We start from the raw sequence: 25734 nt of genomic DNA, 5'->3' as shown, positions 1-25734 counted from the left end.
AACCACGCGGGACTGCCGCCCCGGGAGGAGCCTCCCCCGTTCCCCATCAGGGGCGGACGCAGCCCGGGCCGCCCCTTCCCGTCCTCGTGCTGCCCGCACACATTCTGCTCCTAAACTCAGTTTACCTACCATCTAAGACTAGAGCTTCCTCTGTGCTGTGGACACACGTTCCCAAGACCCACGTGGAATTTTAACACAAAGATTTTTAATCCAGTTTAAAAAATCCTTAAAACAGTCTTCCTTTCAAAACATGAAGATTTGGGGTTTTCCTATTATTGTAATAAATTAGGGAAAATTGTATCTCGGAATTGTTGAGGAAATACATAATGTACTAGTTTTCCTGTAACAAAATCAAAAACTTGGTTGTCAAAGAGTTAACAGGGACATCAACCTAGAAATTTCAGTGAACAAATGCTAATGCAGGTAAAATATAAATTCTTTACATACACGTACGAACGACCACGACCATGACATCTAAACAGAGTGATTTTAATGAACCGTATATACCTGCATAAGGACTGCAAGGCAAGAGTATGAAATTAAGGCAGCTACTTTATTTTGAACAAGGAACTGGCATAAGCAACTCTGAGTACCCCCCCCCCAGTAAGGGGAGAGCCTGCCCCCGACAGCACTTCCCACCCAGTTTTAGGAGAAAAGTGTCGTCTTCTTTCCGGCCGGTCCTGTTGGTCCTGTCGTCCCCCGTGACACCTGCTTACGAGACAGGCACTGCAGGGCAGACAACTGCTCACAGTCGAGGAACCAGGTCGGAGGGAGCAGGCTGGCACTTCAACACTCCAGACGGGACTCCCATTCGGGCTGACCTTGAATTAGGTGAGATGAACGTGGTCTGTCCACAGTCCCAGAGTTGCTTCCACGGAAAAATCACTTTTATAACAAAGCTCCTTTCGTTAAGCACACCGATCCCATTATCTTGCCAAGGAAAGCTCACCCAGCCCCACGTCTACAACGGAGAGAAGGAGGAAGGACGGGTCTCTGCTGTGATCCGGGCGTTCGCGAGGGCGAAGCGTGAGCGGACCCCGATGCCGCTACGCTGTCTGCGCCAAGAACCGCACGTACTGCCCCCGGGCCTCGAAGTGGTCGGCCGGCCTGTTGTACGCCGTCCACACGGGGTCGCCCACAAACAGCCGCATGGCCTTCACGTAGTTCTGGAACACAGACACGCGGGGACGTGAAGCGGGCTTCGGAGATGAGCACGGGCTGTGCGCTCCGCCGCACGCTCCCCCGCACATTCAGCCGCACGCTCCCCCGCATGCTCCGCTGCACGCTCCGCCGCACTCTCAGCTGCACATTCACACACTCAGCCGCACACTCCCCCGCACGCTCCCCTGCAAATTCACACATTCAGCCGCACGTTCCCCCGCACACTCCCCCGCACGCTCTGCCACACACTCAGCCACACGCTCCGCCGCAGGCTCCCCCCGCACATTCACACATTCAGCCGCACGCTCCCCCGCACACTCAGCCGCACGCTCCTCCACACATTCACACATTCAGCCGCACGCTCCCCGCACACTCCCCCGCACATTCAGCCGCACGCGGCCTGCAGAGACCGCTGCAGTCCCCCGCCGGGGCCACAAGCCCTCGAGCTCACACAGCAAAGCCCCTTTGCGGGGGTGCGGGGCTGAACCCCACTCTGCAACCCGCCGTCTACACAGACCGCACCGAGCCGCGGTGCGGCCTCGACGCGGCAGAGCCCTCAGGCGCTGAAGACCCAGCCGGACAGCGCGGCCAACGCGCAGACTTGAACTCGTTCTCGCTTTCAGGGCTTTACGCTCTCATGAGCTCACACGCGTGCCAGCGGCGTGGGCACGAGGCTCGAGGCTCGGGACCCACACCACCCGCAGCAGCAGGAGTGCGGACAAACGCGCTCGCCGCTATCGGGTCGGCCCAGCCGGGGAGGGGCCGGCGGCGGCTGGAAACAAGGGCTCCCGCGGGGGGCACAGCCATGGGGGCGCCCCGACCCCGGCTCCGTGCACAGGCCGCGTACGAGTGACACACGCCCGTGCTACCTTCTCGTCCAGCGTGAAGCGGTGATAGATCCCCGCGGGGAGAGTTATCATGTCCCCCTTCTCCATGAAGATGCGGATCCACTTGTCGTCCTTATCCCGCACGTCGAAGTAGCCGCTGCCGTCCAGGACGTAGCGGATCTCGTCATCCAGGTGCAAGTGCTCCTCGTAGAACATCTTAATCTGGGGAGCGGGGACAGGATGTCGCAGGCGCACCCACACGAGCGCCTGGCCCAGAGCCGCCTGAGCCCCGAGCCCCGAGGCCGGCACCGAGGGCGGGGTTCTCTCCGGCCCACCGGAGACCCGACGACCAGGGACGGGACGCGGGCGCTCGAGCAACTTCAGAACAGCAGCGCACGCGAGCGGGCCCTTACATCCACTTCCGTGTCTGGCAACCTTCTCGGTCCTCCCGGCCGAACACTCGGGGCCCACCGGTCCTCCCCGTGACACTCGAGGGAGCAGGGCCCAGACGGGCTGGGCAGCTGCCCACCGCCACGCAGCCTCGCTGCGCAGTCAAGACACCCATGCACGTCCGGACTCCTGCTCCCTTCCTACCGCGCAGGGCAGTCTCACGGGCCTCACACGCGCGCGGGGTCGTCATGGGCCTCACACATGCGTGCGTGCAGTGGTCGCGGGCCTCACACGTGTGCACGCGGTCGTCACGGGCCTCACACATGTGTGCGTGCAGTGGTCGCGGGCCTCACACGTGTGCACGCGGTCATCACGGGCCTCATACATGCGTGCATGCAGTGGTCGCGGGCCTCACACGTGTGCACGCGGTCGTCACGGGCCTCACACATGCGTGCATGCAGTGGTCGCGGGCTCACATGCATGCGTGCAGTGGTCGCGGGCCTCACACGTGTGCATGCGGTCGTCACGGGCCTCACACAGACGCACGGTCGTCAGGGGCCTCACACATGCGATGGGCCTCACACGTGCGTGCACGCGGCTGTCTCAGTCGTCACGGGCCTCACCCGCACGTGCAGTCATCATGCGCCTCAGACTCGTCACAAAGATCACACCAGAAGGTCAGAAGCCCCGTGTACATCTGAGAAAGGCAGTCACCATTTCCACAATTTCCATTTGTTTAAATCTTTCGTCTTCCAAAAAGTCCTTACCCCCCTAAAATCGATAAAAATACTCCAATCCGGAGAACAGATGAAAGAATTTTACGGTAAATACCCCTGTACCCACACCAAGACGACATCATCGAACTGTCTCTACTCGCACTGTTAGCATCTCCCCAGCTCTCTGTCCCCCACGCAGGCGTGCTTGAAGCTTTCCTTACATGTTTACACATTTCTGGAAAATCCATTAAACATGTGGAAAGTGGCCACTAACAATAAGAGCAGAGCACATTAACACCTGTCCTGAATGCTGGAGGCTGTGGTGACGCAGGCGTCACGGCCCGAGGGGGGAGCGATCCGGCCAACTGCAGGTGCACTGACTCGCACGCCCAGCAATCCCCTTCCCCGAACGGACCCTGCAGCTACGCCTCCGAGCGCACAGAGTCCTCTCTGCTGGAGTGTGAAATACGGGAAAGAACTCAGACGCCCAGCGCCAGAGAGCCGCAGTCAACGACGTCTACGAGCACTGTCACAGCCGGATGCTAACACAACCGCTGTCGACAGTGGACCATGGGAACGAAGATGGGGGAGGGGATGGCCCTTCTGGCGCCGTGAGATTCTAGAACTTTGTTGTGTTTCTGTGATCCTAAATGAGGGAAGATGAGCGTGGGATGGAAAACCTACACCGCACTGACCTGAGTAACTTGTGACCGTGTCACTTCAACTCCGTCCTCAGTCTGAGAGAGGGACCTGCACATGGGCTCCCGCCCCTCTCAAGGGCTGCCGTCTGCGATGGGCGGGCGGAGGAGCCAGGCTGAAAGCACTGAGCGTGTAGCGAGGAAAAGGAGTAAGTATGCAGACGGCCCAGGGGCCGGGGTCCTCAGTGGGATGAGAGAGGGGCACGCACTGAATGGGGGAGGGCGAGAGAAAGTCCTGTGGAGTTGACTGGAATGAGGGGCATCAGCTCAAACCGATTTCTCTCTCACACACGGAATTCACAGCCCCGTCGCCTGAAAGGACCTGGGGCAACGGCCCCCAGGAGCAACAAGGACTCCTGTCAGGGTTTCCAAGTACCAGTGACAGGTACCAGGAAGAGTGGCCGATTCCAGGGCCAGGACAGGGCACGCGGAGGCGCCTGGCACACGTGGACCCGCAAGGACAAAGGTGCTCAGGACAATGGTGGGGATCTGGCAAGAGGACAGGAACCGGTTAGGCTCCTACTTGCTCTGTCTGGGGCAATCCGAACCTCAAAATTACTCGCTGGCCTGTAATCCATGCCCGCCATGATTCAAGGAAGAATCTATGAGCCCACACTGGTGTCCACAGACGGGAACGGGCAGCCTCTCCTCACAGAGGGAGGTCAACTCAATACTAGATGATAGCCAGAAGGTCACCATCTTTACCACCCTGACAGTGGTGACAGATTCAGGCAGGAACCGTCCAGACTCACTGCAAACACAGAGGGAAAGCTTGAGAAGAAACAGGGTGTTTGCAGACTCAAAGTAACTCTCCACAAATTTCTTCTTAGTTATGAGGGGGAAGTGGTAACTTCACAATGAAAAACCTGACAACGCAAACGTAACCAAGTTTCCTATCAGCCAGGAAGGCCCTCTGACACACAGGCCTCCCAGCGGGATGCACCGAGCAGACACAACACCTTCTGTGCAGGATTCCTGCCCAAAACGCATCCCTTGAATCCGATCACGAGGACACCTAACACAAACAACATAATTAGATAGTGAAGGTCTGTTGCAGAGAAACAAGAGAAAGAAGCCTGGATCAGCAAGGAAGTTTTCTTCCAGGAGAGAAGCTATTCTGGAGGACTAGGACGATGGAGAGAGTACAATTACTAACGTTAACAGCACACGAGCCCCTTCGATGTAATAAGACAAAGCACTGCCGGGGCGCCTGGGTGGCTCAGTCAGTTCAACGTCCTTGAGTTCTTTTTTCTTTTTCTTTCTTTTTTTTTTTTTTTTTAAGATTTTATTTATTTTTTCGACAGAGAGAGAGACAGCCAGCGAGAGAGGGAACACAAGCAGGGGGAGTGGGAGAGGAAGAAGCAGGCTCCCAGCGGAAAAGCCCGATGTGGGGCTTGAACCTAGAACGCCAGGATCATGCCCTGAGCCGAAGGCAGACACTTAATGACTGCACCACCCAGGTGCCCCAAATGCCCTTGATTTCGGCTCAGGTCATGATCCTGGGTTGTGAGATCGAGCCCCACATAGGGCTCTGCGCTGACTGTGGAGCCCGCTTGAGAGTCTCTCTCTCCTTTTCCCTTTGCCCCTCCCACTCGCTAAAAAAATAAAAAATTAAAAAAAAGACAAAAGACAAAAGCACTGCTAAGATGGGTAATCTAAAATTCATGGCAAAGCACATCGTTTGAATCCGAGAGAACTCATGACTCGTTAGGGCACTTGGTGAGAAATGACCCCATCCTGTAAGGTACTGCAACACCTGTGCTCTGACTGGCAGGAATAAGCTGACAGCAATCACACCACGCGTGAATGTTTACAGCGTCCGTGCTCTCGCGCTGCTTTGGTGCTTACTTCAATTTGTTGGTACACCTGCCTGTTTCCCTTCTCGGAAACACACGCAGAAGACATCCAAGCTTATGGAAGAACAGTTTGGGCAGAGGGAGACCTTGGTGACCTTCCCTAGATCCATCAGAGCACTGAGGTCACAGGATAAATGCCACCCTGAGCTCTGAGACAGAGGACGGAGCCCCCTGGAGCGGGTAAACTGGTACAACACGCAACCGGTCATCCTGGCAAACTGTGGCAGGCTGAGTATGCACCAGCTTGAAAGTGAAAAACTCCTGGGAGCCCAGTATTAAGGGGAGCCCCACAGTTCTGTCCCTTTTACAGCTAGAAACCCCACCAGGTTCACATGATGAAGATCCCAGAAATATCCTTTCACGTTGCAGGCAACGGGAGGGGAAAAGGAGCCATTTTTAAGTACTCCCAGAACACCCTGCACACCAAAGGCCAGTACTCCCAGGGAACCAACTGTACCAGAGCCTTATCTGACTTGCACGAAGGCCCCCTCCAGCCCCCTCCAGCCTAAAGGGAGAAAGAAAAGGCCACAACAGAAGAACCAAGCCCACTAAAGACTAGACTGCATTGTAAGATCACAGGGCACTTCTCCCGCCCACAGGTGACCACACGACAGGGGTCCAGAAGAGTAACAGTGAAGCTATTAAGGAAAATTTAAAGCTTTGGAAGAGCCATAAGACACAGAATCTATATGAGGAAGAGTGCTTGGAGAAACAAAGACCCCAGGGAGAAGAAAAACAAGAAAACTAGAAGAAACCAAACCCGGCACCAGCAACAACAAACGGAAGTCCCACCCAGATAACACAAACCCTCACACCAAAGGCCGACTTGCCTTAGTTCCTCTTAACAGACACTACACTCTGGCTTTAACCAAAAATAACAGGCCATGCTAAAAGTTAAGGAAAAATCCATCTCTAGAGACAAAGCAAGCATGAGAACCAGACAGGGACGTCACACACATTAAGGAAACTGAAGCCCAAGGTTACCTAGCAAGTAAGTGCTGGAGCCAGAATTTAGAGATCTTATTTATTTATTTGACAGAAAGAAAGAGAGCATAAGCAGGGCGAGCAGCAGGAAAAGGGAGAGGCAGGCCCCCCACTGAGCAGGGAGCCCAATGGGAAATTCGATCCCAGAACCCTGGGATCATGACCTGAGCCGAAGGCAGATGCTCAACCGACTGAGCCACCTAAGCACTCCAAGAAACCCACTTTAAAATAAAGACACAAATAGGTTAAAAGCAAACTTCTGGAGAAAGATACACCATGTTAACAGTAATCGAAAGAAAGCTCAGGGAGCTATATTAATTTCTGACAGTGCAGACTTCAGAACAAGGAAAATCATCAGGGATAAAGATGGATATCATGTAATGACAAAATGGTCAAATCTCTAAGAGGACAGGACAATCTTGAACATGTATGCGCCTAACAACAGATATCAAAATACCCAAGGCAAAAACTAACAGAATGAGAACACATAAATCAACTATTTTAGCTGGAGATTTCAACACCACCCACCCATAAACAAGTTCAGCGAGCAGAAAATCAGAAAGGAATAGCTGTGGAATAGCACCACCAATCAACATTCGTAGAATGAGTCAACCAGCAACGGAATACACGTTCTTTTCAAGCTCACATGGTGCATTCACTAAGATAAACTATGTTCTGCCCATAAAAAGCTCAATATATTTACAAGGACTCAAGTCTTACAAAATCTCTCTCTGATTACAGGGGGATTAAATTGGAAGACAATAAAAGAAAAGTCTCTGGAAAAGTCCCCATATAATTGGAAACTAACACATACAAAAAACCCACATAGGTCAAAGAAATGAAAAAGGAAATTAATCTGGAAGTATTCTGAACTGAATGAAAATGAAAATCATTCGAAATTTGTGTGATGCCACTAAAGCAGGACTTAGGGGAAATCCACAGCACTAAACACCTATGTTAAAAAAGAAGGCTGCAAGTCAGTGACCTCAGCAACCACGTTAAGAAATTAGAAGAAGGATGGCTCAGTCCGTTGAGCATCCAACTCCTGATTTCAGCTCAGGTTGTGATCTCAGGGTTGGGAGATCAAGCCGCATGTCTGACTTCCTGCTCAGTAGGGAGTCTGCTTGGGACTCTCTCTTCCTTGCCTTCTGCCCCTCCCTCCCCACTCGCGTGCTCTCTCAAATAAATAATCAATCTTTAAAAAAAAGGAAAGAAGAAACAACAAAGAGAAGCTTATACTTAATAGGAGTGAATATAACGATTCCCCTCTTCAAAGAATTTAGAGTTACCTTACCTTTTCTTCATAATTTGGTAGTTTATCCTTGCATATGGTTATTATGTCCATCCAGGAATAGTTTCTCTCTTTTCGGATCTTTTCTAATTCTGGATCATTCTCATATTTGTCCGCATCCAACTATTAGAGTTTAAACAACAACAAAAAGGAGGTCACATTAATGCAAGGAAACAAAGAAATGTTCTTTCTGCGTCTCCAATATGATTACACTCCAAATATATCATCCAGTCCACTGTCAAGTGCAAACTGACCTTCCTTCCCCTCCTTTCCCTACTTACCTGGAGGGTTTCCCCATTCTCCGTTACAGCTACTGAGTGCAGCTGTACTTACTTCCTGCCTCCCTTCTCCCCGGCAGTTCTTCCGGGGGGATTCTACACCCCCATTCCAGTCCCACTGACAGAAGCCCAGGTGAAACACCCATGGCCAAGACTGTCCAAGGTCACTAACCCCACCTCCACCCCAGTCCTGTTCCTCCAGCACCAATCCCCTGCAGGTCTAACCGATCTCCCTATGACATTCCTTTGGTCAGCTGTTTCCCTGGGCTGAAATGACTGATGCCTACAGATAAAACCCAAGTTCATTACACTGGGATGAGAGGCCTTCCATCAAGTGGCCCAGTTGCCTTTTCTACTCTGTCCCTATCATCTGTTTTTTTTTTAATCTACATTCTAAACCAAATAGGATTATTTCCTACTCTCCAAAAGATGCTTCACATCCCCACACCATTGCTCCTGACAGCTTCCTACACCTAGAAATCTCCATCATTTTCATGTATCACAACCCTATCTATTTTTCAAAGTCCCATTCTAACATGTTTGTCATGAAGCACTCCCCTAGAACCCCAGCCAGAGTTAATCTGCACTCCTACGTCAAACTATTGGCGATGAATTTAGCATACCTTGCGTTATGCTGCAATAAAATGCCCATTTTTAAAAACTTTTTATTTATGGGAGAGAGAGCACAAGCAGGGGGAAGAGCAGGCAGGGGGAGAAGCGGGCTCCCTGCTCAGGGAGCCTGCTGGGAATTCAACCCCAGAGCCCTGGAATCATGACCCAAGCCGAAGGCAGACGCTTAACCAACACAGCCACCCAGGCGTCCCTTAAATGCACATTTTATCATAACTACTGAACGGCAAACTCCAGAATATCTTAAAGTACTGGTCATCAATACATTAATTTCTACAAAGATGACTCCCAAAACTATCAAATCCACCTCAGGATATGCACAGCACTGCTCCACACTAGGCCAATCTCCATCACTCTGTTGTGTCACTGACAGCAGATGTGCAAAACTGCTCCATTTGTTCCCACTGATCAAGAACAGTTATTACGAAGGAAGTATATAAAAACACACAGGACACGAAAACCACAGAGTAAACATTATTTACTTATTTTTTTTAAGTATACTCCATGCCCAACATGGGGCTTGAACTCATGACCCTGAGATCAAGAGTTGGACGCTCCACGGACTGGGCCAGCCGGACATCCCTAAACATAATTTAATTCTGACAGCCCTTTGACTTATCCAGGGCAGAACTAGAAGGTAGGAGGAACTGGGTCTGACCCCGCAGAATAACTAAAAGATGCCTTTTAAAACATGGTATTTTATCCTTTGGATACATTCACAAGTTGATCAATATCTCATTCTTCCTCTGAAAAAGCACAATGAAACCCCCAAAGGGCAGTAACTTGACTCTTCTGACTGGTTAGATTGCAGATAAATTGATTTTATGATAAAACAAAATTTATTTCCCTCTCATAATAGACATTATATACCATCTGATTGCCTCAAAGATGGTACTTTCCAGTACGTTAAGTGTTAAACCTTAGCCTGGGAAAAAGATAAATAATCTGTAAAAATTAACATAGGCCCCAATGTTAGTTTAGTAGAGAAGTCCTTTTAATGGCAAGGAGGCTAGCGGGGCTTCATTACCGCCCACCGTGAAGGAAAGGAACCCTGTTTACAAGAGCCAGGAGGCCAGCAGGGGGAGCCCTTACACCCAGCATCAGCTGCAGACCAGCGGGAAAAGCCTCACCTGGCAGGTGGACGCCCCTTCACACCTGCAAGGAAGGTTTCCTGCGCCCAGCGCAGCCCAGCTAACGAGAAGCCACTGCTCCAGCGGACTTGTTATATCAGCCCCCTCAACTCCACCCCCTTTTTAATAAAAGATTGTTTATTTTCATTTATTAGGGGAACTTGCCTATAGTTTTTGCTGTGGTTTGCGTATACTGGATTGCAATTCTCTGCTATTACTAAATAAACCCATTTTTGCTGGTGAAATAACTGGCAGCTTTCTAAGCTGTATTTATTTGAAAGAGAGAGAGAGAGCACAAGCAGGGGCAGCGGGGGAGAGAGAGAAGCAGACTCCCCGCTGAGCAAGGAGCCCAACCTTGGCTGGATTCTAGGGCCCTGAGATCAACCTGAGATCATGACCTGAGCCCAAGGCCCACGCTTAACCGACTGAGCCGCCCGGGCGCCCGAGGCAGTTTGATCTCGAAAGTTCGCACTACCAGGGGCGCCCGGCTGGTTCAGTCGGTAGAGCCTGCGCTGAGTTCAAGCCGCAAGCTGGCTGTAGAGATCACTTAAAAATACGGGGGGGGGGGGGGGGGGTTTTTAAAAAAAAAAAAAAANTTAAAAACAACAACAAAGTTAGCACTGCTCAACCAGAGGCACCATGAAGACTGGCTCGCTTCTCCTCTAAGAGGGACCAGATGAGGTCTAAAGAGCTGTTGGGCTGGAACATTCTCTGAGCCGGTGTCACGGGGGAGAAGCGTGGGTCCAGGCAACCCGGGGTTCATTCCACTCTGGCCCGAGGTGGAGCACGCGCCCTGGGAGCAGACATCACAGCGGGCTCGGGCAGCGGGGGCCCTGAAGCCCGCGTGTGGTGAGGGCGGTTCACCGCGAGGAGACCCTCCACCCCGCACCCCTGCGCGCAACTGCCGCCTGCGGGGGAAGCCGGTGCACCACACAGGACACCGCACAGGGGTCCTGGGGAGGGTCTTCAAGGTCTCCCGCCCCGCTCTCGCCCCGTGTAGTCCACTAACAGCGCGCCCGGCGCACCCCATCAGACCAAAGACCCCAGGCCAGAGGCCACCTGGGGCGCCCGACTCCCGCCCTCCCCCGACTGCAGGGCACGCGCAGGACCGCCAGTCCGCCGACCACGATAAGCATGCGCACGGCGCCCGGAGCGCCTAAAACCGCGCAAGCGCAGCATGCCCCGGAGGCGGACCACCCGCCCCCCTACTGAGCATGCGCAGCGCTCCCAGGTCGCGATTCCCGGCGCCGCTACTGAGCATGTGCGCTATGCCCCGGGCGTCGCCGACCATCCGGCCCCCCTACTGAGCATGAGCAGCACCTCCCCCACCCCCCGGCCCTGTCCCGTCCGCGGTCCCCACTCGCTGCAAGTTGGGGCGTGCGGGGAGCACGGGGGACCCGATGGGGGGACTGCCCCTGCCTACCTTCCAATAAAGAACCCCAAGCTGGCGCAGCTGCTCCAGGCCGACCGGGCGGCTGGGCTCGGCGCGGTGGGGCAGCCTCGGGTCGTCGGCGGACTCGTCCATGTACCAGGCCTGCACCATGGCCGAGCCGGCCTCCGCGAGCAAGCGCTGCACGCCCGCTCGCCCCCGCCCCAGACCCTGACCCTGGCCCTGGCCCTGGCCGGCGCCTGCAGCAGGCGGCGGAAGAAACGCGGGCGAGCCGCGCGGGGAGGGCCCTTATCCCAGGGCGGCCGGGCGGGGCGGGGCGGCGCTCCCGGCGGAGGGAGGGACAGGACGGGAGGGCAGCTGCGGGGAGGAGGGGGCCAGGGCGCCCCGAGTGTTCGCGGGGCAGGGCGGGGCGAGGCAGCTGCGGGGAGGGGGGGTCCAGAGGTCATCTTGACCAGAACAATCAGGTGAAACACTACTGACGTGAAAGGATTTCTATTTTACCGGACCGAAATGTTGGGCTGGAACATTCTCTGAGCCCGTCTCATGGGGGGAAAGCGTGGCTCTGGGCGAACCGGAGTTCATGCCACTCAATCACCAAAGAACCCACGACCCACGTGGGGCACAGCGTGGCTTGAAGTCCGGTCGAGTCACCACAGAGGGCCCAGGTGTCACCCAGGGTAGGCTACCGCGTGCACTCCATTCCCCCCATCTTTGCAGTATCACCAGTCGGCCCTGCCCTCTGTTGTTAAACTGCCCATCTCCCTTCCCCATGGTGTTATGTTCTGGGTGAGGAAAAGCAAACTTGCCCTTCCCATTCCTTGAATTGATCATCTGTTTAGCAAATTAGAAAAGAAAAGTTTCATTTTTTCAGAGCATTCAACCGGAAAAGATCTGATCATCTCGCCATCCGGCTCAGCCTCTAACGGGGCATCAAGTAACTGGGAAGCCCGTGGGATTGAAACCAGACCTGACAGCACATCTCCAGAGCCTGCAGCCCACTCTGAACTCCGGGAACCACCGTGCACGAAGCACACATAGCTTTTGTGTCCGTGCGCTGCTGCAGTCCCACATCTGGTGGAGAGCCCCCACCTCTCCAGTCTTCAGGTGACCAACCGGTGTTTGTCCCCCAGGGGGACACCTTCCACATCACTGCCCATCTTCTCCTGTGCTTCACAACAAGGCTTCATGATCTTGTCTCTGATGGGGATCTCGCCCCACCAGGAAAGCTTCAGGGCTCACCCCTCCCTGCAGACTGCTCTCACAACCTAACGCAGGACCCCCCAGTGGCCACATCCAATCATGCACTTCTGTTCTTGTCCGCTCTAGGTCACAGCTGCCCCCTCCCTTCCTGAAACGCTTCCTTCTCACTTCCCTCCAGCTCCCTCCTGGTTTTTCTTGGCATGACCACAAAGTTGTGGCGGGTCCTGTCCTCTATTCACACACACTCCAGGTGACCTCACAGAGTCCAGGATACGCGGTGACTTCCACAGCTGTCTCCAGCCTGGACCTCTTTTGAGACCTGACCAGGTGTCGAACTCGGCATCACCACTGACGTGGTGAACCAGTATGTCAAAGCTAACTCAGCCGAAGCGGAACTCAATTCCCTGCACATCCAGACAGGTCGCTCCCCAGCCTTTCCCATTCCTGCCAACAGCCGCACCAACCACCCAGTGCCCGAACCCAGAAGTCTAGCAGTTTTTTGTCTCCTCCGTCTTACCCTCAGCATCCAGCCAAATCTAGCAGCAGATCCTCCCGGAACAGCACAAATCCACTCACTTCATCCCAGCTCCTGCCTCCTCTCTGGCCTGGTAACACTGACCCATGAAATGGACCTCTGCTCCCACTTGGGCACCACTGCCAGCCGATCTCTGCAGAGCACGTATTTAAAAACACAAATGGGGGAACCTGGGGGACTCAGTCGGTTGGGCGGCCAACTCCATCTCAGCTTGTCTTGATCTCAGGGTCATGAGTTCAAGCCCTTCATTGGGCTCTACGCGGGGCGAGCAACCTACTTTAAAAAAAATTTTTTTTTAATAAAAAGTAAAAAAAAATACAAGCAGGATCTTGTCCCTTGTCTGCTTAACCCTACTTTCCTGACTGCCCTGGCTCCTGACCACCTCTCCAGCCCCTCTCCCTCTTGCCTGTCATCTGCCCTCCACACACTCGGGCCTCTCAGCATCTGAACCCGACGTCCTCCTATGCGTCCTGTTCTTAGCGTAGATCTCCCTTCCCTGCAGAGGCCTCTGACCCCTCCCTACACCTCTGGGGAGGCCCCCCTGCTACACTGGTGCTGCTGTGTAGTGATTTGACTAATGTCAGCCTGCACCTTGGGACTGTCAGCCCCACGTGTATGGGGCTTGCTGAATGAATGAATTTGTATTGCCCATGACAACTTGTGTCTTTGGGTCAGGGTGTGTCTTATCAGTCTTCCAGGGACTGGTGCCTGGTACGTCACAGGCAGTAAAAGAAAGTCGGTTGAATGAACATGGAAAGGATGTGAAGAGAACACTGCATGGAGTTTTCGCAGCCTTACTGCAACTGCTCTCCTAACGCAAACCAGATCCCGTGCGCTCGGAAATAACCACGCTGCGTGCTGGGTCACCCTACAGGGGCTTCACGCGTGCGCTCTCAGCCAGCCTTGCAAGCAAGGGGGCACGACTTACCACCCACGTATTACAGACGAGACAATGGAGCACATACAAGTGACTTGCTCCCGTGGCCCACGAGGCTCCGTGGCCAGGAAGGAGCAAGGCTGGGATTTGAGCCAGGGAGCCAGCCCCAAAGCCTGCAGATGTTACCCCAACAACACAGTGCAGGAATTGGCGAGGCTGCTGTCCTCCGGCCCAAGGAATGACTGCTTCTTGGAATGCGAACAGTGCCTCCAGTGCCCTCTGGGGCGCCGGCACCAACAATCCTGCATCACCATGTGGGGGCCTCCATCTTAAGCAGGGTTTGTTTTTTTTTTTTTTTCCTATTGGGGAGGAGAGAAGGAGCTGTGTTATGTTGTAAAAAAACAACAACAACAAAAAAAAAACAAAGCATACTCTGGAAAAGCAAGAGCTTTGGGATGCCCTGAAGAATTGTCACGGAGCCCAGCACTTGCAGCTAGAACCGGTTTAAGCAGGCAGACTCAGATTAGAACAGCACTCATTATATTCATAGGCCCATTTCTGGCCCACGGGATTCCTCCTTTGAAGGGAAGTCTTTTGAAATTGAACTACTCCTTCCTGAAGAATAGCCAGCAGCAGCCAAAAAATACGTTTTGTGACCAGAATTTATCACCCTAAAGTAGGCAACTTGGGAAGAATCTGTTTAGATGTTGTGAGAGACAGATGGTCCCCCTCACCGCACGCCTGCCTGCACGCACGGCCATCCATCCCGGCTCCGTGCAGCGCTCGCGCTCAGGGGCCCACTTGCCAGCGGGCAGGGAGATGGCAGAGCAGAAGACCAGGGGCCCCGAGACGCCGGGACATGAAGGACGTGGACACACACCTGTACCAGGACAGCAGCCTCCCTCTGCGAAGGCCCAGGGAGTGGATCTTTCAGGCTTTGCAGGCCAGCAGGCAAAATCAAGGAAAATAGATCAGTCTGTTTTAATTTAAAATGGTAACAACCACTTTAAGGTGTAAACACCATTCTTAGCTCACAGAACATACAAAAACAGGCATCGGGCTGGAAGGTGCTGACCCCCTTCTATCCCGTTAATAATACTAACACTTCATCTGCTCACCCAGGACTTAACTCCCTGGCCTGGGCAGAGCTTTGAAGGGGTTGAGCTTTCACCCTCCTAAGGAGCTATGGAGGGGGCCTGCCGGGAGCCCACCGATGCTGGCAGAGGACACGGTCTCCTGGGTCAGAGGCAAGGCCCAGCGCAGGGGTCAGCAGCAAGAGCCACCGTCAGCATCTCTGACAGGTTCCCCGAACACCATTTCCTGCCAGGGGACGCCGAGCGGCTGAGAGACACTGCGTGCTCCTTGCGCTGCATTATAGGCAGAGAACCTTGAGCTTAGGACCCAAGACCTTTATGCTCCTGGGCAGGGAGCAACCTGCCCTTGCTCCAGGGAGACACTCCGTCTGTCTTGCAAGGCCATTCGCTAAACAGATCTCCCTGAAAGGAGAGTTAGGATCTCATCTGTGGATGTGCAGAATGTCAGAGACCCACGGAGAACAGTCTCCTGATGTTCTCTTGGGACTTCTGTTTGATTTGCATTCAGTGGATACAGTCTTAGAAGTGTGGCAGAGGGCCCACAGCCCTGCACGTCAGAAGTATGGGCGCAGCGGCTCTTCCTCTGCTCGGCGTCCCACAGGCTACACTCAGGGGTCATGGGGCTGCGTCCTTTCTGGAGGATGGTTGTTGGCAGAACTCGTGCCGTAAATCTGAGATCCGTTTTCTTCCTTGCTGTTGACCAGGAGCAGCTCTCCGTGTCCAGAAGAGGCCCTCAGTCCCTGGCCCATAACACAGAAGCTCATTTCTTCAAGCCAGCAGGAAAGGCTTTATCCCTTTGAATCTCTTCTTCTAAGAAGACCTCACCGGATTAGTTCAGGCTCACCAAAGATAATCTCCACTTTGATTAGCTCAGAGTCTACCAGTTTGGGGCCTTAATTCCATCAGTCAGTAATTTAACCAGCAGTCAGATGCACCATTCCACCTGCACTCAAGGGTCTGATACACTGGGGGGTGGAAATCTCAAAATGCCACGCACCACATTAATACGTCTATATACTATCCTCACTGTCACAGTGCCTGAGCAGAGACTGAAAATGGTTAAAACCAGTAGTATCTCTCTACTTTTATTTTTTTACCTGAGTCCATGTTTTAGATAGAAGCACAGCGAGTGAATGTCGCTGTTTCACTGGGATTAGGTTAAAAGACAGTAAAACGAACGCTACAAAGGCAAGTAGAATCACCTTCAATCAAGCATAACACTTCCTGAAGATTCTAGGTAAGCCCTAGAAAATGATCACAATTTTTTTCTGGAAGGGAGGGTTCTGCACTCTCGGTAGCCAGGGTCACGCTGTCCTTAGTAAGGGCAGCTTGTTTAGTGTTCCCGTGTCTGGTCCAAGCCTGCGTACCCGGCTACTGCCACGGCGCTGAGCACGGCCAGACTTTGCCAAGGGAGGCTCACGTAATCCATTCTTGAGAAGCTGTCTGCCGGACCCCCTCGCTGGAATAGCCACGGTGATCTGGTGGCTAGTCAGGCTTGCAAGTCCATCGTACGTGTCTCTCTCCTAGCCACCGGCGCCCTTTAGTTTACAGTAGAAATGCTTTCTGTATACTTCCCATTTTGTCACAGAGAAGATTAACATGTCCACTCAAAGATCAAGATTTAACAAAATTAAGTTTTACGGCTTCATCCAGGACGTTCTTTTTTTTTTTTTTTTTAAGATTTTATTTATTTGACACAGAGAGAGCACACAAGCAGGGGGAGCAGCAGGCAGAGGGAGAAGCAGGCTCCCCACTGAGCAGGGAGCCCAGTGCAGGGCTTGATCCCAGGACCCTGGGATCATGACCCGAGCCAAAAGCAGAAGCCCAACTGACCCAGGCGCCCCTGGGTGGCTCAGTGGGTTAAAGCATCCTGGACATTCTTGAGAGAAATCGGGCTTCGTTTTTGTTGCTGCACGTGTGTGCAGAGCAGTGACGGCAGGCAGCTCTGAGCCACTGTGAGTCATACACCGGCAGGCCCTCCACAGCCTTTGTCCCCTCACCGAGTGCCCAGCACAGTGAGGGCCACCCAGCATCCTACCGTTATTACACAGCTGGTTTTCATGCGCATGCCCTCATGCTTTAAGAACTCAGCTCTCATCTCTATCATTCTGGGTATTCGGGCTGCAGGTGACAAGAGTCCAGCTTGCTAAGCAAACAAAACAAAGATGTGTTGGCTCTGGAAGTTGAGAAGGCTAGGTGACCTTGCCTCAGGCCAGACCAGGCTCGGGGCTCAGAGACTGTCAACAGCTCCCTTCCTCCCCGCCTCGACTCTGTCCTCTGTGCCCGGCTCAATCCTCATCTACCGTAGTGAGCTTTCTGCAGGTACAGGAAACATGGCCACCAGCAGCTCTAAAACCATGTTTGCTTGGAATTCAAGAGAAAGGAGCTCTTTCATGTGGTGTCCAGAGATCCAGTCTTACAGGAGATTCCAGATTCCAGTTAGAACCACGGGTCCACCCCTGGATCTCTGCAGAGCCTGAGGTCCAGTTGGGTGGCCATGTGGGTGGCCATCAGGGGAGGCCGAGCCTCAAATCCCCTTTGAAGCCCTGGGACTGGTGCAGAGAGAAAGCCGGGTCCCCGAGAGATGCGCTGGGCAGACGACAGCCGAATGCTCAGTAACACTGGACTGCCGGGTGTTTCTGCCGAGGGGAGCGTACGGGAGCTCAGCAAACTGCTCTCAGCTCAGGCCCTGGGCCTTGAGGCCCCTCCTCACTGCTGAGACCTGCCCGCACCACGGAGAGCAAACCAGCCTGCGTCTGAACCCCTCTCCTGTCAGAGCCAACACTCAGCTAATGTCTTCTAAATGGAAAGCCTGGAGGGCTTTCAGGAAAATAGAGCAAATGTTGAGGGAGAACGGGAGTCATAAATAATGCCCATAGCTGGAAGCAACACAGGGGCACCTGGATAGAAATTACCGTTCCAGGGCATTTTGAAAGAAAGAGCTGAAAATAGAGTTTGCTGTGAAACACGAGGGCCCGTCTATAAATAAAGGGAGGGTCGACACTAAGGCCTCGGGAATGAAAACCAGGGGGCCTGTCTCATATCCTCCAAGGCAAGAAAACCTGGCAGGGTCACTGACAGACTTGACTCCAGTGAACCTGGGTGACAGACACACATGGACATTCATGAAACTATTCTTTTTGTGTGTATATTTGAAAAATTCCAATGATATTTACAGAAAGGGATGGTATTTTGAATTAAGAAACAAGCCATCTGTGCGTGGACTTTTCCTAACTGAATAAAGGGAGTACGGGCCTGGATTTCTAAACCAGACAAGCAGCACTCAGACGTCGCTGCCTGGAGGCCACAGTCAGCAAAATCTCCTTCACACTAATTAAAGGAGAGCATTTCTCTCGGTCTTAATGCATCTTTGAAATAAGACAGAAGACATTCATAGGATTCTAGGCTCTTTTTCCCTGGGGACAAATGCAGGCTGATTTACAGCCTTTCAGTGAATTATCCCACATCTCTGTGCTTCCAGCGTGCGGGCACCGGGCTCATTCTCCAGCCGTTACCGGGACCGCACTGCCCTTCCGCACACTCAGTCCAAGCGAACTCTTCCCCAGGCGTGTTCCATGTCACATACATTGAGAGAAATGATTAGCAAAAAGTGTTTTGCGGTCAAAAACTTAAAGGAAACGAGTGCCTGGGTGGCTCGGTCTGTTAAATGTCCAACTCTTGATTTCAGGGTCATGAGATCGAGCCCCATGTCAGGTTCCAGGCCAGGCACGGAGCCTGCTTGAGATTCTCTCATTCCCTCTGCCCCTCCCCCACCCACTCACGCACAAGCACGCGCTCTCTCTCAAGTAAATAAATAAGTAAATAAATAAAACATTATTAAAGAAAAAAAAAAAACTTTGAGGAACCCTGCTATGCTGTCTGCGGAAAAGCAGTAAGGGTCATAGTGAAGAATTGTTTATTGGGTCGGGGCGCACGCACTAATTCCAAAATTCCACCCAACATTCTTTGGTAAACATGGTCAAAGGTGCAGGGAATCACCGAATCAGTGATCAGAAGTTTACTGGGCATACACCAGAAAGACCCTTTCCAAACAGGGAGCACTTCACCAAAACAAGGACGGGGCTCAAGGGTTGAGGAGACAGTGAGCTCACGACTCACGGCAAGTGGTTACAATATTAGAATTTTACAGAACTGGTTAATGGTTACCTCATATCAACTGTTGGAAAACAGTGGACGTTTCACTCATGATTTCCAGGGGCATAAGGGAGAAATGACTCAGGTCAAGCCAGTCTTGCAAAATAAGCTAAATTAATCTTTGTTTTTATGACCAAACTGGTTTTGTCTGCTGGTGGAATGTTCAGTCTGGCCTCTGTTTGCTTAACCCCCACCCATGCTGGGGGGGCAGGGCGGCAGAAACACGAGAACACCAAGCAACTACAATAAGCGTTAGGACTAAATCTTCCTAGTAATGAACCCCACAAGAATGTATAAACACTAGAGACTGAGACTGGGGCTGTAAGGATAGTTCTTCAGAAAGCCCATCTCACTCGGAGGGAAAATGAACTTTGACCAACATAACAGATTCTCGCGGGCCAGATACGGGGCAGCGAGGACCTTGGCTTTGGCGCATTCGAGCTGTTCGACAGCTCAGTCCCGCACCCTGGGGCCACCAGTCCAGAGTTCCTCCTGGAGAGTCAGTGGGGGAACTGGTCTTACCTCAGAGCCAGCCCAGCTCCGCCCAGCCTGCCCTGCGTCCCCTCCCCCTGCACCTCCCTTCAGCCCCCCTCCATTCTCAAGCTGCTTGCTCTGCCCCCTGTCCCACTTCCAACGGCGAGCCTGACGCTGCTTCTCTGTGTTCAGTCCCTTCAGACGGATGCCGTGTCAGTTCGTCCAATAAATACTGACTGGGCTCCTGCTCTGTGCCGGGACTTGCTCTAGCCCCGGGTGCGCAACAGGGAGCAAACCAGAAAAAGTTCCCTGCCCTCGCAGAACTGAGATTCTCCCGGGAGACACACAGAAAGGCCACCTAGCGTAGGTCAGATGGTGGCAAGTCCTAGGTAGGAGTGTAATGCAGGGAAAGAGGGGTGACCGCTCTGTGTGTGTGTGTGTGTGCGTGTGTGTGTGTGTGTGTGTGTGTGTGTGTGGCAGAGTCAGAGAGGCAGACGCCAGGGGGCAGGGGAAGGGGAGCTGCGCAGTGTGACCGCAGCCGAGGAAGCTGGGACACGGGAAGGAGTTGAGGGAGGGAGGCCAAACATCTCAAGGCAACACGAGGCAACACATGCCCAGCGCCCTGTGAACGGCAAACACAGGGCGAGACCCTGGGACGGTCCGCGGTCAGGTGCAGCCTGAGCGCCTGGAGGGATGGAGCCGTGTGTGCTGAGGACCGGGAGTCCCAGGGCTGCAGTGATCTGGGGCAGGGGCGGGACGGTGAGGCCGGGTTTGCAGATGTCTGAGCGGAGATGCTGAATAAACATGGGGGCTGGGATTCGGGTAGAGTCCAGACTAGGAACACCGCGGGCAGGCAGGCGCCCGTGTCGCACGGAAGCTGGAGCAGGTGAGCTCGGCCCTGAGGAGTGCACACGGAGGGTTCTGAGCCAGCAGCACCTCCCTGCTGTCGTCTGCCGGTTTTCATTCTTTGCTGGCTGGGGGATCCCTCCTAGCTTACCCCAAGCACCCCCCAGGGCCAGCATAAGTTGCTCCCTGTCTGAGAGGTGGCAAACTAAAGGGGGAGCAGGGACATAAACCCAGGAACTCCACCTCCACTCTCGTTCCTTAATGTTCAATTTGTACATGTTTATATTAAACACAGTATGTTAGTTGCTAAAAATTAGAAAAATGACTCAGGGCTTCCACAATGTTCTCCATTCACATCCTTAATGTCTCAGTAAAGGTGTTCATGGCACCCCCAGAGCAAAACAAATACCTAACCGCTCCACATACAAAGTAGCTAGGTCCAAACATCAGAGTATGTATGCCCTAGCAACTCCGTCGTTTGAAAAGATAATACCCGTAAATCAGGGGCACCTGGGTGGCTCGGTCGGTTAAGCGTCTGTCTTCTGCTCAGGTCACGATGGGGTGGAGGCCCACGTCAGGCTCCCTGCCCAGCGGGGACTCTGCTTCTCCCTCTGCCTCTGCCTGTCGCTCCCCCTGCTTGTGCTCACTCTCTGACAAATAAAATCTTACAAAAAAGGAAATACACATAAATCAAAAGACACACTATAGTTATTTCACTCTTAAGTAACCACAGACTACTGGGACACATGCCCCGCTGGACCCTGTACAGTCTTGGCAAGTGCTGGCTTCCTATCAAGGTTGTCACCCAAGCACCCATGTCTCAAGAGGCTGAGTCATCAAAAGACTCATGTGGTGTGATGTTGGATATGAGCTACCCATGATGGGCGTCTGTGCTGTTTCCCCTGGAATCTTAAGCCGTCCTGGAGCATGCTGTGAGGTCCCTGCAGCACGCTGGGGTGCCTCGGTGCACACCTCCAAGGGGCTCAGGTTAACTGGGTTTACTCTAAGGTAAAGGGGGTCCTCTGGGGCTGTGCAGCACGGAAGGTAAGGAAGGTCCCCGGGGTGAGGAAGAGTAGAAAGACCATTTCAGGACCAGAGGGGAGGCTGGTGTGTGTGGGAAACCAGGTGAAGCCAGACTCAGAGAGTGTGGGGGAGGCAGAGGCCGGAGGTGAGGGAGACAAGAGCAGGAGCCCAGGGGCCACGGAGCTTCAGAAAGCCTAGTTACTCTCTCTTCTCTGTGTAATGCAACCACGGACAAACCCCACAGTGCATGTTTGGATGGTGGGGATATGCCAAAGATAAGCACGAGGCAGCACTGTCGATTTTACAAGGTTGAGAAGCACACGTAATTGAAAATATTGTTGCTCTGATGCGTTCCATCACCACTGTTTATCACCTGCATGGGGAATCCTCAGGAAGTGCCAGACGAGGCAATTAGACATGGGGCTGTAACAAGGAATGTAAGGACAGGAAAGAAGAAACAATTATTCTTAGCAGATGACAGGATGGTAAAACCCAAAGAAAAGAATGGGAGCAGTTTTAGAAACAGTAAAAGCCACATCAGTCGGTATTACAAAATTAATGTTTGGAAAGACAGAGGCTTTTCTATATACAAACAATAGTCAGTCTTAATAACTGCATTATAAAGCAGATTAACTTGGGGGGCACCTGGGTGGCTCAGTTGTTAAGCATCTGCCTTCGGCTCAGGGTGTGATCCCAGGGTCCTGGGATCGAGCCCCACATCGGGCTCCCTGCTCAGCGGGATGCCTGCTTCTCCCTCTCCCACCCCCCCTGCTAGTGTTCCCTCTCTTGCTGGCTGTCTGTCAAATAAATAAAATCTTTTAAAAAAAAAAGATTAACTTGGAATAAACTTAACAGCAATTTTGAAGATGCCACAGGAACGCTGCTTTACTTTTCCCCCATTTTTCATTTAACACATTGTTTGCATCGTTTCCCCCAGCTTTACTGAGGCAAAACTGACAGATACAACTGTATGTATGTAAACGTATGTGATGTTTAAAAAGACTTTATTATTTTAGAAGTTTTAGGTTCACAGCCAGGTTAGGAGGAAGGTACAAAGACTTCCCTTCTAGCCCCCTCCGCATCCAGACTCCCTCACCAGAGCGTACATTTGTTACCACTGACGGAACGTGGACTGTGGCATCATCACTACCCAGAGTCCAGCGCTCACGTTGGGATTCACTCTCGGTGTTGTACATTCTGTAGATCTGGACAGATGGTAACGAAGTGCATCCAGCACTACGGCATCCCAAAGTCCATTTTCACGGCCCTAAAACTCCTGTGTGCCCCACCTATTCATCCCTCCCTCCACCCCCGACAGCCACTCATCTTTCGCCCTTCTCCATAGCCTTGCCTTTTCCAGAATGTCACATAGATGTGATCATTCAGTACATGGCCTTTCAGACGGGCGTCTTCTACTCCCCCTTGAGTGCATTTGAGGTTCCTCCGTGTCTTTTCACGGCTGCGTGGCTCACTGATTTTAGTGAATACGGATGTCCCGCGGTTTCTTTACCCAGTCACCTGGTTGCTTCCACCAGGTTTTGGCCATTACAAACCAGGTGTGCAGGGTTTGTGTGGACCTAAGTTTTCAACTCCTTTGGGTGAATACCAGGAGCATGACTGCCGATCGTCCGGTGAGAGTGTGTTTAGTTTTGTAGGAAACAGCCCAGCTGTCTTCCGAAGTGGCCGCACCACTTTGCGTCCCTCGGCGACGAGGGAGAGCTCACGCTGCGCCGTATCCGCTGCGCCATATCTGCTGAGAGCTCCGGAGCGCGGCTGTTCTCACGGGGGCGCAGGGGCAGCTCACTGTGGCTTTAACCCGCAGCCCCCTGCTGGCGTGGGACGTGCAGCATCCTCGCCTGCGCTCACTTGCCATCTTTGTACCATCCCTGCTGAAGTGTCTGTGAAGGTCACGGATCTGTTTGTGAGTGGGTCGTTTGTCTTCTTGTCCTGGAGTTTTATGAGTCCTTTGTCTATCTTGGATACTAGTCCTTTCTCAGGTGTGTCTTTTGCATGTATTTTCCCCCAGCCTGTGGGCTATCTTTTCATTCTCTCCACATCTTTTGCAGAAGTTTTTTTATTTTAACCAAGTCCAGCTTGTCAGTCTCTTCCCGGATCCCGTCTTTGGCGTTGGAGCTAAGAAGGCAGCGCCATGCCCAAAGGCATCTAGGCTTCCTGCGACATTCTCTTCTGGAAGTTTTATAGTATTGCATTTTACATTTAGGTCTGTGATCCATTTTGAATTAATTTTTTTGAATGGTGTCCGGTCTGGGTCTAGATTCATTGTTTGGCATGTGGATGCAGTTTTCCAGCAACATCTGTTGAAAAGACTATCTTTGCTCCATTGTAATGACTTTGCTCTTTTGTCAAAGATAGGTGACTATACTGATACTTTCGGCCAATTGATGATTTGTGTATACATTGTAAAATGATTATCACGATCAAGTTAATTAACACACCCATGACCTCACAGGTAACCTTTTATTTGTGTGTGTGTGTGTGTGTGTGACAATGCTTAAGATTTACTCAGCAAGCTTCCAGTACCCAATATGGTATTATCAACCAGTCACCATGCTGCACACCTGTTTCTTTTTCTGAAGGACCTTTAAAAAGGCTTGAATAAATTGATAGGAAGCCATATACACAAGTGACCCACAGATTTATAAAAAGATGATCCCCAATCTCTCCAGAAATCTCCAATGTAGGGGCGCCTGGGTGGCACAGCGGTTAAGCGTCTGCCTTCGGCTCAGGGCGTGATCCCGGCGTTATGGGATCGAGCCCCACATCAGGCTCCTCCACTATGAGCCTGCTTCTTCCTCTCCCACTCCCCCTGCTTGTGTTCCCTCTCTCGCTGGCTGTCTCTATCTGTCAAATAAATAAATAAATCTTTAAAAAAAAAAAAAGAAAGAAATCTCCAACGTAAGTCACAGCAAGGAGTCTGGTAAGGGCCTTGGCAAAGAGCAAAAGGAGTATTTCCAGTGAAGTTTTGGGAAGACTCAATATTCGCAAGGGTGCATCCTTATGGACACTCTTTTGGAAAAATGCAAACTTGTGTCAAGTTTTCTGAAAAGCAGTATGAACACACATACACACACTGTACATTTGGCCTGGAATTGCCTCTCTCTCTCTCTCTCTGGGGATCACAGAACAAAGTATGGTGCCTTTCCTTAGAGTAGATGACACGACAACTGGCCCTCTCATGACATCATTCTAGACTGTTCTCCTGCCCTCACTGCAGAGGACAAGGAAATCCTTATCTCTCATGTCCCAGTGTGAATTCAAGGGACAGGTACCAAGGGGGGTTAGTAGGAAGAGAGACATCACGTCCCCCAACCACAAGCTAGTTCATGATATCATTCATGGAGGGGTCCTAGGTGAAGCCTATCAAATTCACTGTGAGCAGCAGTGAGCCCCAGACAGATGCCCTCCTGAGGGTGGGTCAGCCACACAGCCCTAGGAAAAGACATGGGTCATGCTGAATCATGACAATATGGTGGCCAAGGAGCCATAATTGAATGATCCAAGAATCCTTTCCACAGCCTTTAAAAAAAAACCATAAAGGGGGCACCGGGGTGGCTCAGTTGTTTAAGCATCTCCCTCTGGCTCAGGTCGTGATCTCAGGTTCCTGGGACCGAGCCCCATGTCGGAATTCTCCCTCTGCCTCTGTGCTCTCCCCCACCCCAATAAATAGAATCTTAAAAAAAAATAAATAAATAACGGATGTGCTTCTTTGGGGTATTATGGGGAGAGGAGACACATAACCTTTTAAATTCTTTAATTCTAATTTCTCTTTTTACATTTCATTCTCCTGCCACCCAATAATCTCCACGCAGGACTTCCCCATCATATTTTAACAAACACACAAAAACAAAACCACAGGAACTGCTCTCATTGTGGGAAGTGACAAATGCCCTCAGTGGGGAGACTCTGGATGAAGCCCTCTGCTCCGAGGGGACAGCAGGCTTGCTGAGGTTGGGAGGGAGGTTTCTGAGAGACTGAAACTCCTCTTGCAGTCTTCTGTCTTCGCAAAGTCCTGCCATCCTCTGTAAGACTCTTCAGATCTGATGAGCTTCCTGTGCAAAGAAAAGCATTATTCAGTAATAACGAGGTAAGGATTAGAGAGATTTTTAGCACATGTGAACATTCAAGCAAGCCCGAGATTTTTTTTTTTTTTTTTTTTTT

At 52.2% G+C, this 25734-nt stretch overlaps 2 protein-coding genes and 1 long non-coding RNA gene across 5 annotated transcripts in view; 1 reads left to right on the top strand and 2 right to left on the bottom strand.

The window, feature by feature from the left end:
- Window positions 1–473: 473 nt before the first annotated feature.
- Window positions 474–11651, bottom strand: ADI1 (acireductone dioxygenase 1). Its single transcript, XM_019809992.2, has 4 exons — window positions 11385–11651; window positions 7927–8046; window positions 2031–2210; window positions 474–1166 (listed from the first exon to the last, which is right to left on the bottom strand). Exons 1-4 carry the CDS (start codon window positions 11502–11504, stop codon window positions 1047–1049), a joined length of 540 nt encoding a protein of 179 aa, XP_019665551.1. The 5' UTR covers window positions 11505–11651; the 3' UTR covers window positions 474–1046.
- A 3-nt stretch (window positions 11652–11654) lies between these two features.
- On the top strand, window positions 11655–13354 carry LOC105242082. 2 transcript variants are annotated; one of them, XR_861117.3, is made up of 4 exons: window positions 11655–12028; window positions 12223–12455; window positions 12802–12971; window positions 13075–13354. It is a non-coding gene; the product is annotated as an uncharacterized LOC105242082 (long non-coding RNA). The 2 variants fall into 2 exon arrangements; XR_004625131.1 differs by having other exon boundaries at window positions 12730–12971.
- An 11951-nt stretch (window positions 13355–25305) lies between these two features.
- RNASEH1 (ribonuclease H1) overlaps window positions 25306–25734 on the bottom strand; it is a 24679-nt gene continuing 24250 nt past the window's right edge. The window contains exon 9 of one of the 2 annotated variants that reach the window (XR_002144596.2): window positions 25306–25625. The gene's annotated coding sequence lies outside the window, so the exon portion shown is untranslated. 2 annotated transcript variants of the gene reach the window in all.

This window comes from Ailuropoda melanoleuca, chromosome 4 (genome assembly GCF_002007445.2).
Source record: "Ailuropoda melanoleuca isolate Jingjing chromosome 4, ASM200744v2, whole genome shotgun sequence".
NCBI classification, from domain to species: Eukaryota; Metazoa; Chordata; class Mammalia; order Carnivora; family Ursidae; genus Ailuropoda; species Ailuropoda melanoleuca.
The sequence above is the reverse complement of the archived record's forward strand: the minus strand, read 5'-3'. Positions and strand labels throughout refer to the sequence as shown.

Excerpts from the sequence above, each read along its gene's own strand:
- ADI1 (XM_019809992.2), bottom strand. The coding sequence starts at position 11,504 with ATGGTGCAGGCCTGGTACATGGACGAGTCCGCCGACGACCCGAGGCTG. Across the intron at positions 2,211-7,926 it reads TACCAAATTATGAAGAAAAG|ATTAAGATGTTCTACGAGGA; the intron begins GTAAGGTAACTC and ends CCCGCTCCCCAG. Across the intron at positions 1,167-2,030 it reads GCTTCACGCTGGACGAGAAG|AACTACGTGAAGGCCATGCG; the intron begins GTAGCACGGGCG and ends TCTGTGTTCCAG.